The sequence below is a fragment of the Motacilla alba genome, chromosome 4 (assembly GCF_015832195.1).
Source record: "Motacilla alba alba isolate MOTALB_02 chromosome 4, Motacilla_alba_V1.0_pri, whole genome shotgun sequence".
Classification (NCBI taxonomy): domain Eukaryota; kingdom Metazoa; phylum Chordata; class Aves; order Passeriformes; family Motacillidae; genus Motacilla; species Motacilla alba.
In genome coordinates this window covers 31,294,657-31,308,609 of record NC_052019.1, presented here as the reverse complement: position 1 = coordinate 31,308,609, position 13,953 = coordinate 31,294,657, and the positions used below count along the sequence as shown (strand labels likewise).

General features: G+C 38.4%; 1 protein-coding gene across 48 annotated transcripts in view; it reads right to left on the bottom strand.

Moving 5' to 3' along the window:
• Positions 1 to 13,953, bottom strand: part of SORBS2 (sorbin and SH3 domain containing 2) — a 194,812-nt gene that overhangs the window by 49,270 nt on the left and 131,589 nt on the right. For 27 of the 48 annotated variants that reach the window (XM_038134776.1, XM_038134779.1, XM_038134774.1 and 24 more), the window contains 3 exons: positions 12,259 to 12,738; positions 7,182 to 7,326; positions 4,719 to 4,894 (listed from right to left, as the gene is read on the bottom strand). In XM_038134776.1, coding sequence (XP_037990704.1) covers positions 4,719 to 4,894; positions 7,182 to 7,326; positions 12,259 to 12,738 — 801 coding nt within the window. The other 21 variants (XM_038134798.1, XM_038134797.1, XM_038134801.1 and 18 more) reach the window with 7 other exon arrangements.

Here is a 13,953-nt window from a genome sequence, read left to right as displayed (position 1 = left end):
CCAGTTTTAAAAGCCCTTTCCGGACAACTTAATTTTAACTTATTTATTAATCACTCATTAAATTATACTTATCCTTAACTTGCAAACTAAGTAATCCTAATCCCAAGGTTCCCAAACTTTGCTCATATTGACTCATTCTTGTCCTTCTTTTTTTCTCTTACCCTTCTGAGTTTTCTCTTTCGCTTGAATTTTCTTTGAAGTAGGATGATAATATTCCAGGAAAGGATTAACACAATGGCAGACATGTTTTCAGTACTATCCTTCTTAGGTGCTAAAATTTTACTTGTCCCAGAGTAGCCAGAAAAGCAGAAGTTTAAATGCAAAGAATAATGGAATAATAGAATGACCTGGGTTGAAAGGGACCTTAAAGATCATCAAGTTCTAACATCCCTCGTATGGATAGGGATGACTTTCACTAGGCCAGGCTGCTTGCAGCTCCATCCAGTGTGGCCTTGAACACCTCCAGGGATGGGGCATCCACAGCTTCTCTGGGCAACAACAAAAACCACTATGTTCAAACCTCATGGTACACAGAGAAAATTCAAAGGACCTCTCTTGAAGTGCATTATCTTGCAGCAGCAAATACCAAATTTGCAATCACTTTGCTTACTCCTCTTTACCACAAAAAGTGTTCACCATACACTGCCATCTTTACTAAATCCCACCTTTGCCATGATTACTTGTTATCTGTACATAATTAATACGTTTTGTTTACAATGGTGAGCTTTTACTATAAGGGACTAGGCAGAAATGCCACTGTATTTTGAGGACTCATATTGAGTTCTCATAAAATTGCTACTAAATATTATTAGAACAATGTTTAAAATAAGAGCTGAAAGTCAGCTGAAGAACTTGGGGACCTCCTGGGTAAAAAAAAAAAGAAAAAAGAAAAAAGCAGAGTTATGCTTTTTACCTAGGCCTGCCTTGCAAGACAGAGGTAAAGGAGATTTAGTTTTGTCTCAAGATAAAATAGGTCCCTTCCTCCACCTACCAATATGCTGAGTTCTGCCAAGTGTAAACTACTCAGAAGCAGATTTGGGTCATATTAATATTGTTTCCCTAAAGGTATTAAATACCTACACAAGTGGAACTCTGTTAGAATAATTTAGCTATACTTGAAACTAGTAAGCTGTTTAGTGCTCCAGGATGATATATGCTCAAAAGTTTTGAATTCCAGGAAGTCTGAAGCAATTCACACTGATGGACATAACCTTCTCCTCATTTCCCACAGCAACAGTCCCATGATATTGTGACTGCTTTTCTGATTGTATTAAACCAGGAAGAGTCTTCCAACCAGTGGTAGGTGAACAAATTGCAAATAATGCATAAATACTACTGCCATGTCCCTGCTGTTTGTCAAGCATTGCCTGGTCCTCCACAAAGTCAAAGGAGGCTCCCACATAGAGATCAGGTATGAAGGAGCTTCCTTCCATGAGAAGAGAAGGTTTCCCGACAGCTTTCTGGATATTTGAATGTTTCTTTCTCTCATCATCTTCCCAGCAAACCCCTCCTAGGGGTTTCAGCCTCAGTCAGTAACTTGGCTTTATGTTATAAACTAGACAAGATTAAGAAATAGAATACATTAATTTTGAAATTAATTTCCTCAATTTATATTCACTAATCCCACACACCAACATCGTTTGAGGAATTACGAGTATTCGCAATGCACGAAGCCATTCAGATGCCGTCCTGCTTTGCATATATTACAGCTGATGCAATTAAGTGTTGGAGCACGGCATCATTGCAAGTGAAAAAAAACGATCAGCCAAATAGCACGTAGAGGACATAAGAAGTAACTGCAATTGCTTCTTAGGAGAGTCCATAATCCCTGCAGTATTGTAATCATCCATCAGGAAGCATGCAATTAAAGGAGGCCTCTCTGACCCTGAGATTAGCTCAGCTGGTGGAACAGGGTGCTAATAATGCTTGCATCTCCATATGGGCTATTCACATAAGAGCTGGACTTGATGATCCTTGTGGATCTTCCAACTCAGAATAGTCTGAGACTTTCAGTGGACCTTCAGTTTTTTGTGTTTTGTTTATTGTTTTTTCAAGCTGAAATTTACATCACTATGCAATGACTTGATTTTCTTTTCATTCTTACTAAATGGAGGCCTTTTCAGTCTACAGATTAATTTTGATAATTAGACATAAAGGAATAATTTTGGATGAACTAAAACAGTGCAGTCTTACTGCTTTCCATGAATCTGGCTTTTCTTTTCCCGGGTCCCCAGTGGTGGTAAATGGTGCTATATTTGACTGAACGCTTTTCAGAGTGAACAGCATTTTACCCTCTCCTTTTCAGAGACTTCATTTTTAGTGTCTTGGAATTTTACCATCTTTGGGGCAGGGCTTGGCACAAAGGCAGAAACTAACAACAATCTGAATTTTCAGACTTGCATTTCCCTAGAGCTAGAAGGAGATAAAGTGGCATAGAAGGAACATGTTAACATGGGAGGGGGGTTCTGAGTGAATAAAAAGCTTTATAGGAGTCCTTTCCTTCTCAGAAGCTTGATACAAAATGGGTTAGCAGGAATAGAAAGAACATCTTTCTGTTTTCCTTGGTTAAATGGATGTCACAAACCATGTTCTCAGAATAAAGACAGACTCGGAGGAGACAATCACAAATTTTGCAATCACACTTGCAAAACCTCTTTACTCCTAAGAAGCACTCAAATCTGGAACACAGATACTCCCGAGTTCTAATAACATGCTAAAATTTGAGAAGAACAGCATTTTGGAATGCAGTGTGTGTTACCTATCACCCCATAATCTTCATTTACTGCTTTTTTGAGAGACTGTTGCCATTTTTGCAAAGAGGAAAGAGTAAGAAACTTCTAAACTTTACGCGCAATGATAAATTGAATTAATTTGGAAACTTCTCTATTCAGACGGACTGAGGGTGAACCTTCTGGGAGAAGATTCCTATTTGGATTGCTCACTAACCTGGGAGAAAGGGCAGGTGATATACTCTACCTTCTACTATTAATGGAAAATGCAGTTTTAGCACTTTTGCAAGGTGCAGCATATTTGAGTCCTGCTGACAAATATACCAACTTTGTTCTTGCTCAGCTGGGATACATAGGGCTCAAATATACTTGTGCACACTTATAAAATAATCTCAAATAAGTATCTTGAAAACAATTTTACTACCAGCTATGTCTTAAGGAAGCTGAATAAGGATCCAAAATGGCACATCAGACACACTCTTACACATACACATGCTAGCATATTGTTTTAACTTATATCTCATTGTGAGAATTATTTCAATAATAGCAAGACTACGGGCTATAAGATTTCTTGAAATTGAAACATGCCAAAAAACAGAACAAAACCAGCAGGAAAAGGTCCTAATTCAAACTGAATTACATTTTTAGGAGAAAATCTGAAAGATTCAGATCATACAACCTGAAAGTTAAATATAGTTTGGCAGATTGCCAGCTTCATTAGGCACACTTAAGGGGGATTTCTGTTATAATCTTATATAACTGATATGCACCCTATTAGAACAATCTGCTACTAAAAAAGCACAAAACCAATTACCATATCCAATATAAAGCAAAGGGACTACTTAAAAAGAGGACAGAAAGCTAGAGCATTGCTGGAAAGAAATGTCTTCATTTTTAAAAGATTCTGATCATATTACTTTTTTATGTCAAAAATAAAGCAACAAATGCCAGAGTTTCTCCCCCATTCTTATAAAAATTTCCCCATCTTACTACATATCCTGATTTTTTCCTATTGATTTTCTCCATTAATTCCTGGTTTCCCCTCTAATTTTTCAGTTCCTTGAAGCAATTCTTGGCAATACAACATAGCCCCATATGTCAATATTGGCAGACAGGACACGTCCAATAGCTGCTACATCCCTGCACCTCACTAAGACTTCACCTGCAAGGGCTCTGCCGCTTTCATCCTGGCTCCCACTCTTCTCACTTTCTCCGTCCAGCACAGCACTTCTTCTCTGCCTGGGAAGGCCAGTAAGTGCTGCCTTTACAGACCTATTGCAGCTGCCTCTGCGCTCTCTGGAGCAGCCAGAAGAGGCTGCCCTGACAGCAGAGTGGAAAGAATGCTTCAGCATAGTGAAAACAAAACTCTTCAGTCTGACATCCTGGGACCACTCAAGCAGTGACCAGCGGCAGATGATCAAAACTGGGCTGGTCACAATGAAAGGGCTCCCCAGCTATCGCTTACGTGTCACTCAAGGGCACAGTGATTATTTACTGCACTGTCATGAAAATGCTGCTCCCTTAGATTGCCATCAGAACAAAATTACACATTTCTACACTACCCTGATGACATGAGAACACTGCCCCAAGAAATGCAGAAGTGTAAGATTTTTGCATATACACACAGATGTACATATGATTATTTGCACACACACACACATATATATACATATATATAGTATGCATAAACTTTATTTCAGAAATAAACCAAATGCAATTACTGTGCATCTCCAAAAGGCAAGAACTACAAGAGACACAAGAAAGACACAAAATTTTGGCTACTTCTAATTAAAACTAGAAACATGAGGTTGCCCAATTATGCTCCCATCAGCATTCTCCTTTTCGTCAACACACAATATTATATTCACAAGGCTGCTGATTACACACGCTCTATTCCAAATTATATAAGAGTAGAAGAATGTGAAAAACCCATTACCAACAATCAGTTCATTGTATGAGTTCATACCCAGATTTCCCAGAATTTCCTACCGTTCTAATTGCTGTAGGGATTCCAGATTCATCTACCGGGCCAATCCCTGCATAATGTGGAGCTTTAATTACTGTAATTTTTTTTTCTTCTTCTGAGGTTCTACAGATTGGTATTGTACTGGTGGTGGTGGTGGTGCCAACATTCTGAACATGCTGTGAGTACGTCTCTGTGGACTCTGTAAAGATAACATGACAGAAAATTGTGTGATGACACAATAATCATACTTGGCAGTTAAACATACTTCCCCATGTACAAAGGCTGACAATCTTAATCACATACATATACATTTTTTAAAAGAAATATCATCTTAACTAGGGATTTGCCCTACTTAATGTTACAGTAACAGAATTATAAACTTATTTAAGGACCAGATAAACTATTAAACTCAGAATAAGAGTAGAAGTACTTTTTCACATCTTGCTCAATAAAAATAGAAAAAACCCCACAAACACAGCCAAATCTGCTGAGAAAGGTGCAGCAGCCTTTCTACTATAAATCAAACTTTTGCACCTTTTCTACCCATTCCTTGGAAATCAGTGACATAATTTCAAAACTTACACCCACCAAGTCCAGCAAACTATAGAAAATTGCTGTTCTGTAAGCACAGAAAACAGCTTTGCACAGAAACTTATGTGATATGTGCTAAGAAACATGACGTTTTGATGCATGAATATTTTTAAGAAAAAAATTCTGAGATGCAGTGTTCTTCCCTTAACGTGTGTTGGTATGTTTATGGGACGCCAGGTATAATCCATAAAAATGGTTTCTGGTAACCCAGCACCTGTAGAGCAGTCTGATGATCCACCTGCAGTAATTCAGGTGAAGTGTTCAAGCTGCTACTGTTTTATAGTGACCTGCAATATTTCTACCCTCCCCCCTCAAATCTTCCTTTATAACTAATGAAATTAATACATCACTATTTCCTTCTAAAATGCAGAACAAAACTTAACAAGAAACACCTCAGTGCTGGCATGTGACATGAAAATCTGTACTTCTGCAGACAATACACTCTTCTCCTGTGTACAGGAAAAAGAGCCCTACTCCTTCAAGCAGCAGGTTTCAGTAAATTAGTGGGCTGCTATTAGAAAGCCTCTATTCGGCAAATGCAGGTACAGTGAGATGGTTCTGCTGCAAGATAAATGAATGCAAGGAGTGAAAATATATGTTCTAACACTAATGGTGACAATAAAAATTGACTTTCATGTGGTGTTAATATCCACTGATTATTCTGAAGAAAAATATGAGTTGTAACATGAGCCTGCAAAAGGAGCTCCAGTGACTGAAAGCTCTAATTTTAATTTGAGTATTTCTGCTAACTCCCATTGCAGAGCTGGATTTAGCATGGCTGTTTCAGCTGTTTACTCAAGTCTGAAATCCTGTACATAATTCTGTGCTACACATATATGGCGAGGGGCAACTCTGTGTGGCAAATGTCTGAATATTTGGAACTTTTTCCCAAAATGCATGATGTTAAATTTAGAAAACATTTTGGATTTGATCCTTCATTCTTCATAGGCACCAAACTGAGGCCATCAGGGGGATTTACATGAGCAAAGAGAATTAAATCAGGCTGCTACTGGGGAACACCAAACTTCAGCATCATACAAGAGTTAAAGTCTTGGGAAAATACATATTTTAAGTATATCCAAACCAGTATTGATAGATCTTTAGATCAGCAAACTGGAAGCACTCAAAACCCCTATAATTCTGGGATGTGGAGTAACCCATGTATACAGTTTTTGTACTTATCACTATGATGACAGCAGCATTTGTCTAAGATGTCTCAGAGTAAGAACCGTTACCTAATTTCCTTGCAAGCACAAAAAAAATGCAAACTGTGGGACCACATTCAAGTTATTTTGCATGTATAATCTTCTCTAAATATGCACAACATGGTAGGAAAAGCAAGTAAATTATTCTCTTGGCAAAATGGGATTATACTGGCAAAGAGCCTAAGGCTGATAGTATTTGGTTTGTGTTTAATTTTTAAATTAAAGATGCCCTAAAAAATACATGAACAAATTTGAGATTGATGTGGCTTTAGGTTTTAAAAAGCCCACAGTCTCTCCCTTTGTTGACAGTATTTCTGCTGAAGAATGAAGGAAGTTGTAGGGAGGAGCAAAGTACAAAGTGGGCCCTCGGTTTCTTACGGCATAATCTGAAAGGGCTGGACAGGTTGAGCTATTTTGATAAACACCCTTTCCTTGGTAAAGCCAGTAGAAAATTGGCAAGAGGTTAGCTCACACACCTAGGTTATAAAACTTAACAGAAACTCTAGTTCAGGATCACTACTGTACCTAACAATAAAGGCTATTATGTTTTTGCATTTACTTCCCAAGGTAGATGAATAGACAATACCTTCATTATGGACGGGAAGCACTCTGCAATTGTTTGCAGTCTTTACCACATCAATCAGAATACGTTGTGTAATATATAAAGCAAACATTCTGTGTGAGGCTTACCCATCATCCTGCCATGCTGCATGATAACAATGTTGGAATTGAGTGAAGCTGGTGGAGGGTAAGCTGAAGAAGGGGAAAAAGGCCTTTGAAAGTGACTCACTGGGCTGGCAGCAGTGCCAGAATTCCCATTCACTGTGATCTGAGCCTGAGAGAGACAAAACAATATCCCATTAAACTACACACAAAGCTCTCCAACTGCAATCCCAAAGAAAGAATGATGCAAGACTGTCATCCACACAACAATTACCAGTTGTCAGGTACACAGCTATAATGGCATCTGCATTCACTGAAACACAAAACTTATCACAAAGGAAGCAGAGTGTGGTCCTTATATACCTTGTACCTCCCCTCTTCTCTCCTTGTGTGTGCTGGCTGTGACGCATGCTGTCTTGGGAAGGTGACAGAGGGATCATGGTCAAGGCAATGAAGATGGCACAAACAAGGTTTGCAGATGTCTGACAGCAATATGAAATGAAGATGGCAGTAAAAGCTCCCAACACTGTGTGACAAAGGCTGTCTGCCACAGATCCCTCACCAAGAGACATATTCCCTTAGTGCACATGCTCAAGCACTATGGATATTAATGGGAAGTTTCGTGCAGACTGAAGGGAAAAGTCTCATTAGGACTAGTTGAGAAGAGTGACACAAATTTCTCTAAAAAATGGAAGGCAGCTGGAGTGACTGTGGCATGCTGATATGTAATCTATCACAATAAAAATAAATAGCACCAATTAAAAAACCAACAACCCACAACCACAAAATGACAGAAAAAAACCAAAACTGGGAGAGCTAAGCAAACTGGCAAAAGCAGCAAGCACCTAAAGCCATTTAGGCATTAGTCACTAGAGGTACTTCACAAGAGGAAACTATCTGCCCCCAGGTTTAGAATCCCTGCATTGGGGTTGCATCACTTTTACAGGGAGTATTGAAAGAATCAAAACTGAGATGCTGAGAAAGCACTGAATGAAATAAGAGGGTAGTGAATATTTCAGCAGAAAAGCAAGGAAAGCTCTCTGCAACATCTCCTTTAATGCAGAACTGTTCTTTAAATCTGAAGTAAAAGAACTACAAACTTTGCTCAATTTTATATAACAAATGAACTAAAACATGCTGCAGATGTAAACAAGAGACTACCTGAAGCAGCAAAGCATAAATAAAAACACATTAAAATGCATGTTATTTTTACAAATAAAAATTAAATCATTCATGACCTTCTGTATGCATTTGTATTTCAGAGATTACAAAACTGATTTGAAATTTTTGACATCTTGGCCTCCCACAGCTAAGAGAGAAAAAAAAAAATTTCTGGGTGCTATGCAGACATCATGTGCACTCCTAGATGCATTCAGGGGTTTGTCATTTTAAGGACGCCTGTTTTCAGAAATGAGCTGAAAAGTTTCTGTCATGGTGATGTCTCCATTGAAATTGTTGTGTTTAAATGTCTCCTCCCTTAATAAACTCCAGAACCAAAAGTAAGTTGGGTTTTCTTACGTGATCCTCTCCTGCAAAAAAACCCAGCTTTGGAGATGTAAGAATAGAAAAGCTACATAACTCAAAGACAGCATTTCAATGAAGGCATGTTTTCAGATAAGTTTTCAAACTGAGGCCAACCATCGCTCCTCTACTTCAGGTGTTCACCCATTCTCTTTTCCTACATACTGTCTTTGTGGGAAAGCTTGTTTCTAGGGATGGCAGGGTGCAACTATATGCAGAGCCTTACACCTTCTTACTCATTTACTATGGCTTTTGTTTCTCTGAGCAGAACTGGTGTGAGTTCTTTGCAGACTGGAAAGATACTCCTATGAATTTCTGTAATAAAAGACTGAGATATTCCTGAGAAGGACTTTAACAAATAGTTCAGTAAGACAGCAAGGCAGTACAAAGTAGTAGTAGTACAAAATATCATGAAAACAGGACCCACACAAGTAGCTGAAGGACATCAGTCATAAATGTGTATGCGGCATGTTCATATATGACATTTCTTCTGAAGGTTTGCTTCTGAAGGTCTTATCTAAGATCTCAGCTCAGCTGTAATTTCTTAGTTTCTAATGATTTTCTCTTTGAGGAAAATGTCTGTGAAGGTGGCTATTTCATTTGCTCATCTGCTGCATCTTGCACGGTTTACAGAGTTAGCTATAGAAGACAGTTTAACAAAATTTTAAAGGCCTTTTCTTCCCTTGGAATAATTTGGTAGTTACTGACATTTCAATCTGAGAATGTGACACTTTAGGTCCAGGTGACAGAGTTTATTCCCACATTTTACAAGGAAGTCAAATCCTTTAAGACGCCTATTCACGAATTAGACATTTTGCTTTCCTAGGTCATCTTTGTGGGAAAAGAAGACAATATGGGGAAAAACCCCTATTCAACCAAAATGCACCTATTTTCCAATTTACTGGGAAAAGAATAATTTATCAGGATGTTCCTTTCCCTAGCAACCTCCATTATTTTTTTTTTCTCCAGTATACTTAACCTGTCCTCCACTGCAAGCAGAGCCACCTACTTTTGCAGCAAGATAATCAAGATCTGGTAAAAATTCCTATGAGGTATCAGGTTTAAAATTCTTCTAATTTTCCTGAGCATCAGAAAGAGTAGCTCTCTGGATTTCTGAATCAGAACAGAAGAAGGTCTCCATCTGGGACTGGAGCTGCTTTCTAACTTTCTCTCTGTTGAGACAGGGAGAAGAGGTCCCAGTATGGATGTCTGAGCATTTCTTTGCAAGAATGCTGCCCAGCACACACTTGACCTCAAGACACTGAATTAGGTTAAAATACTCAGAATCAACTGAAGCTCAAGACAGTCATGGAACTTGGGAAAAAGCAAAAATCTAAGGCGTACTTCCATTTCTAAGTTTCCATTAGATTCCACAATTTCAAATTACATAAAAAAGAAGAACCCACAGAAATTATTTTATAGGGAAAATGTTCATAACATAAAATAACTGGAATACAACCAGAAAAAAAAAAAATCCAAAACCAGCTGTTCTCTAATTTTAAATCCAATTCTAAGCATAGGGCCAAATAAGAATTGCAAGTCTCATACTCCAGGGTTTCAAAGAATCTTTAATCTGTGACTAAAGGTAAAGAAAACTAACCACAGTTTTACCTTTAGCTCTGCCTTTTGCCTTAATGTTTGTCAATTTTGTTGACTCAGCTCTTCCTGGTGCTGCTGCTTCCTAGAAGTTGCTTTAGAACTTTTTTTTGTCTAGTCTCATTAAGAAACTCAAAAATAAACAAACATTCCCTATGTGGGCATAAGTTCTTTAAAGCATGGTTATATCTTATGCAGGTAGAGTGGTGGATGGCCAATACTATATTACTCAATACTATAGCACTTTTATCATTCTCCCAGTGGTTTTCACCGACAAAATCAACAGCAATCTGAGAATGAAGATCATTCCACAATTAGAGCCACTGCCAATACATGTGTGTGTGCCACGAGCTTCCCCTTTGTTTTTTCATTTCATGGATGCATTTTTAGCCATGTGGCTCTTCTCTACAGAGAGTGGGACATGATGGCGTTTCTATACTGCAGAGTTGGGTTTTGCCAGCAGTTTAATTTCTGTGGGGTTCTTAGGACTATTTGGGGATTTCTGCTCTTGGGTGAGTGTCTTTGCATTTTGCTTTGTCCATTAACAGTGAACAAACATTACGCTCCTCCCTGCCATGTCTAAAAGACAAAGTGGTGGTCAGACCTGACTATTACACAGCCTTCTACTGGGAGACTAACACAAAAAGGGAAAGAAGGACCAACTGCTCACTTTAGCTTGCAAAAAATGATGCTCAAAGAAAACAAATACAGTTAGCTGACAATATTAGAAGTAGGCTACAAGAAAATATAAACATTTCATGCTTCCCACAGCTAGTAAATGGTCATGTGGTGACTCTGTCTGACCAGTCTATACTTATTATGGTATCTTTGGCTACAAGTACTGTGTTGTATGCAGATTCATTGTAATAATTCTTAAAAAAACCCCATTGTTTTCAGAGCCGTGTTACAGAAGTTAAGAATTACAGGTTTTACATGCTGCTATTAGTATTAATTTTTAGCAGCATCCAGAGCAATGACAACCCATCACTGGCTTTCCAGGTGACTATGTGCAAAGTTGGACTCAAAATACTTTTAAAAAATTATACAAAAAGTTTAAAAATATATATATACTGTTTGTTTTTTTCAGGCTTGAAAATTACTGTATGCTGAAGTATTTATACAAAGTTTGAACACTGCTGTGACCCAGTAAAACTTTGGATTCAGAACATCTCTCCGTTTTGCAATTCAGCAATGAATTGCTCAATTTAAATGAAGGCTTTGTTCTGACTCATTTTAATCATGTGGATAATCTCAAAAGAAATCAAAAGTGATCTGGGTTTGACCCAGATTCCATACCTTCTTTCTCCCCATATGAGTATACTAAGGTACAGAAAAGTGAATGTATGTATAAAGTGTCTAACTCCATACTGGTTTTTCCCTTGACTTAACCAAGAGAAAAGTACTAGGACACTTGAATAATTCAAGATTATTGATGCAGTTCAGTCCTATAAGAAACTGTGCTTAGGAGAGGAAAAGGTTAATTAGAGGAGAGAAAACCAGTTTTGTGCAGTCAGTCATCATGGCTGGGGAAAAAACTGCATTAAATACTGCAAACATTTACTATGAATTTACAAATAACATTATTGAAATCTGCATCTCAGAGTAAATAAAAAATGGTAGTAGTCCAGACTCCAAAAACCTGCAAACTGTTAACAATATTTTAAACAAATCTCTTCAAACTCCATGGAATGCTTGCTTTTAATACATTTGGAACAAGTATTTCTTGAATTTATTTTCTTATAAGCAAAGCGTTTGATACACCTTAGCTGACCACACAACTGTGCAGCAATAATTCCCTACTCCCAAATCTGCTATGCCAATAATTTCTTTTTTAACAACTGTTACAAAACACTGTCAGACTGTGACCATGGAAAATTACTACCAAAATACTTGTCTGCGTAATGGGATGACAGACAAGGTCGAATTCTGTTCCCCTCTGACAACCTGTTTGAACAAAATGGAGGAGGAAAAAAGGAAGCATAATTACATGAGAAGTGGCAGCAGTGTTGGTTAAGGTGGTGCCATCTGACACAGCAGACATCTGGCTCAAGGTTGGGGAAGGTGTTTCAGAGCAGTCAGTAGTATCATAGCTACAAGTCTGCAGCTCATCTAGAATGGCTGTGGAGGACTCACTCACTGTGCGCGAGGAGCACTCGCTCATGGCAGAGTCTGTGCTCACAGAGGCTGTTTCACTCCCGTGGGTTGCACTGGCAGCAGCCAGGTACGGGCATTTATAGGGACACTGGGACAGGGCTGGGGTTTTACAAAAGCGTGAAGCCAAAAAATCATCAAGCGCTGGCAAAGAGTATGGTACTAGGTGGGTGCCACTGTCTGGTGAGAGAGAGGCTCTGTTAACTGGTACCACAGGAGAAGGAAGAGGCAGTGGAGAAGCTTCTGTTGCTGTTTGTCTGTGTGTCTGTGAAGCATTTACCTCCATCACAGGGGCAGTTACTTTCTGGTTTCCAAGCTGAGATTTGAGGAAAAAAAAATAAGAAAAGAAACAGATTACTTAATGAATAAAGAACTTTTCCCTTTGCCTCTTGCTGGGTGTAGGGGAATTACAGAAGTGTAAGGTTTTCAGCCACCCGAGGAAGTTCACATTTACAAAGATTAGGAAATAAATCAACCATGCTCTATATTAGAGTAGGACAACATGAAAGAAATGAATGCATAAAATACTAGTGGAAGCAATGCCAGAAACCATAGTGTGCTGAGGATGAATATTCATAATGTACTGCATATATTAATGATCTCCATTGTGCATTGAGGGGGTCACACTATTTTATTCTTCACATAAATAAGAGGCTAGAGAATGTCATGTCCATGTAGTTTTCAAAGCAAAAACGTACCTGCAAGTCTAATCTCGGTAAATGTTACACTTATTTTGTCAAGGATAGGTATGATTTTGAAATTAACTGTAATATAAAGATGAGCAGGACTGCCAGCTATACAGAAACACACTTAATGACTATTCATACGATCTGCAAGTAGTAGGTGGTAAAATCTTTTGCCTCTTGTGACTGAATACATCTTCTCCACTGCCTCTCTAATAAAAAATATTTGGATGATCTTAAAATTTCCAAGCACCCTGGAAGCACCCTGTCACAACCTACTCTATAAGGTGTATGCATAGAAGTCTTTTCAACATTAGAGGACATTAGGATTGTTAGGGTAACTGGTATAAATCTGGGGAACAAAGACTGGGAGCACAAGAACAGGACATACTGAAACAAAACATGCCAGTTTGGATTCAGCACAGTTCCATAAAGTAGAAGGGAACAGTCTCATGAGAGTGCTTCTGAAAACTGCCACACAATGTATGAGCTTTATGTTCTGTCATTTCAAATCAGTCACAGGGCATTCAGTTTAAACTAGCCCTGCAACTGGCTTTTTGCATCTGCAACTTCTTTTTGAACTAAAGCATGTTTGCATCAAGTATTTGTTAAACAGCTACACAAATCCTTCTATACTGCCTATTAAGCCACAAGCTTTCCATTAATTCCAAAGTATTCCAAATACTGCCTACTTCAGTACTAAGGGTTTCACTGTTGATAGGGCTGAGGACATCTGGAATAGCTACTGGGAAAGAGTGTTTGGGATTTTAAATTTGTGTAAAACAGAGGACTGTGAGACACTATATGTAGTAAATACCACTTTAAAAAGAAACATTCAGTCATCCATA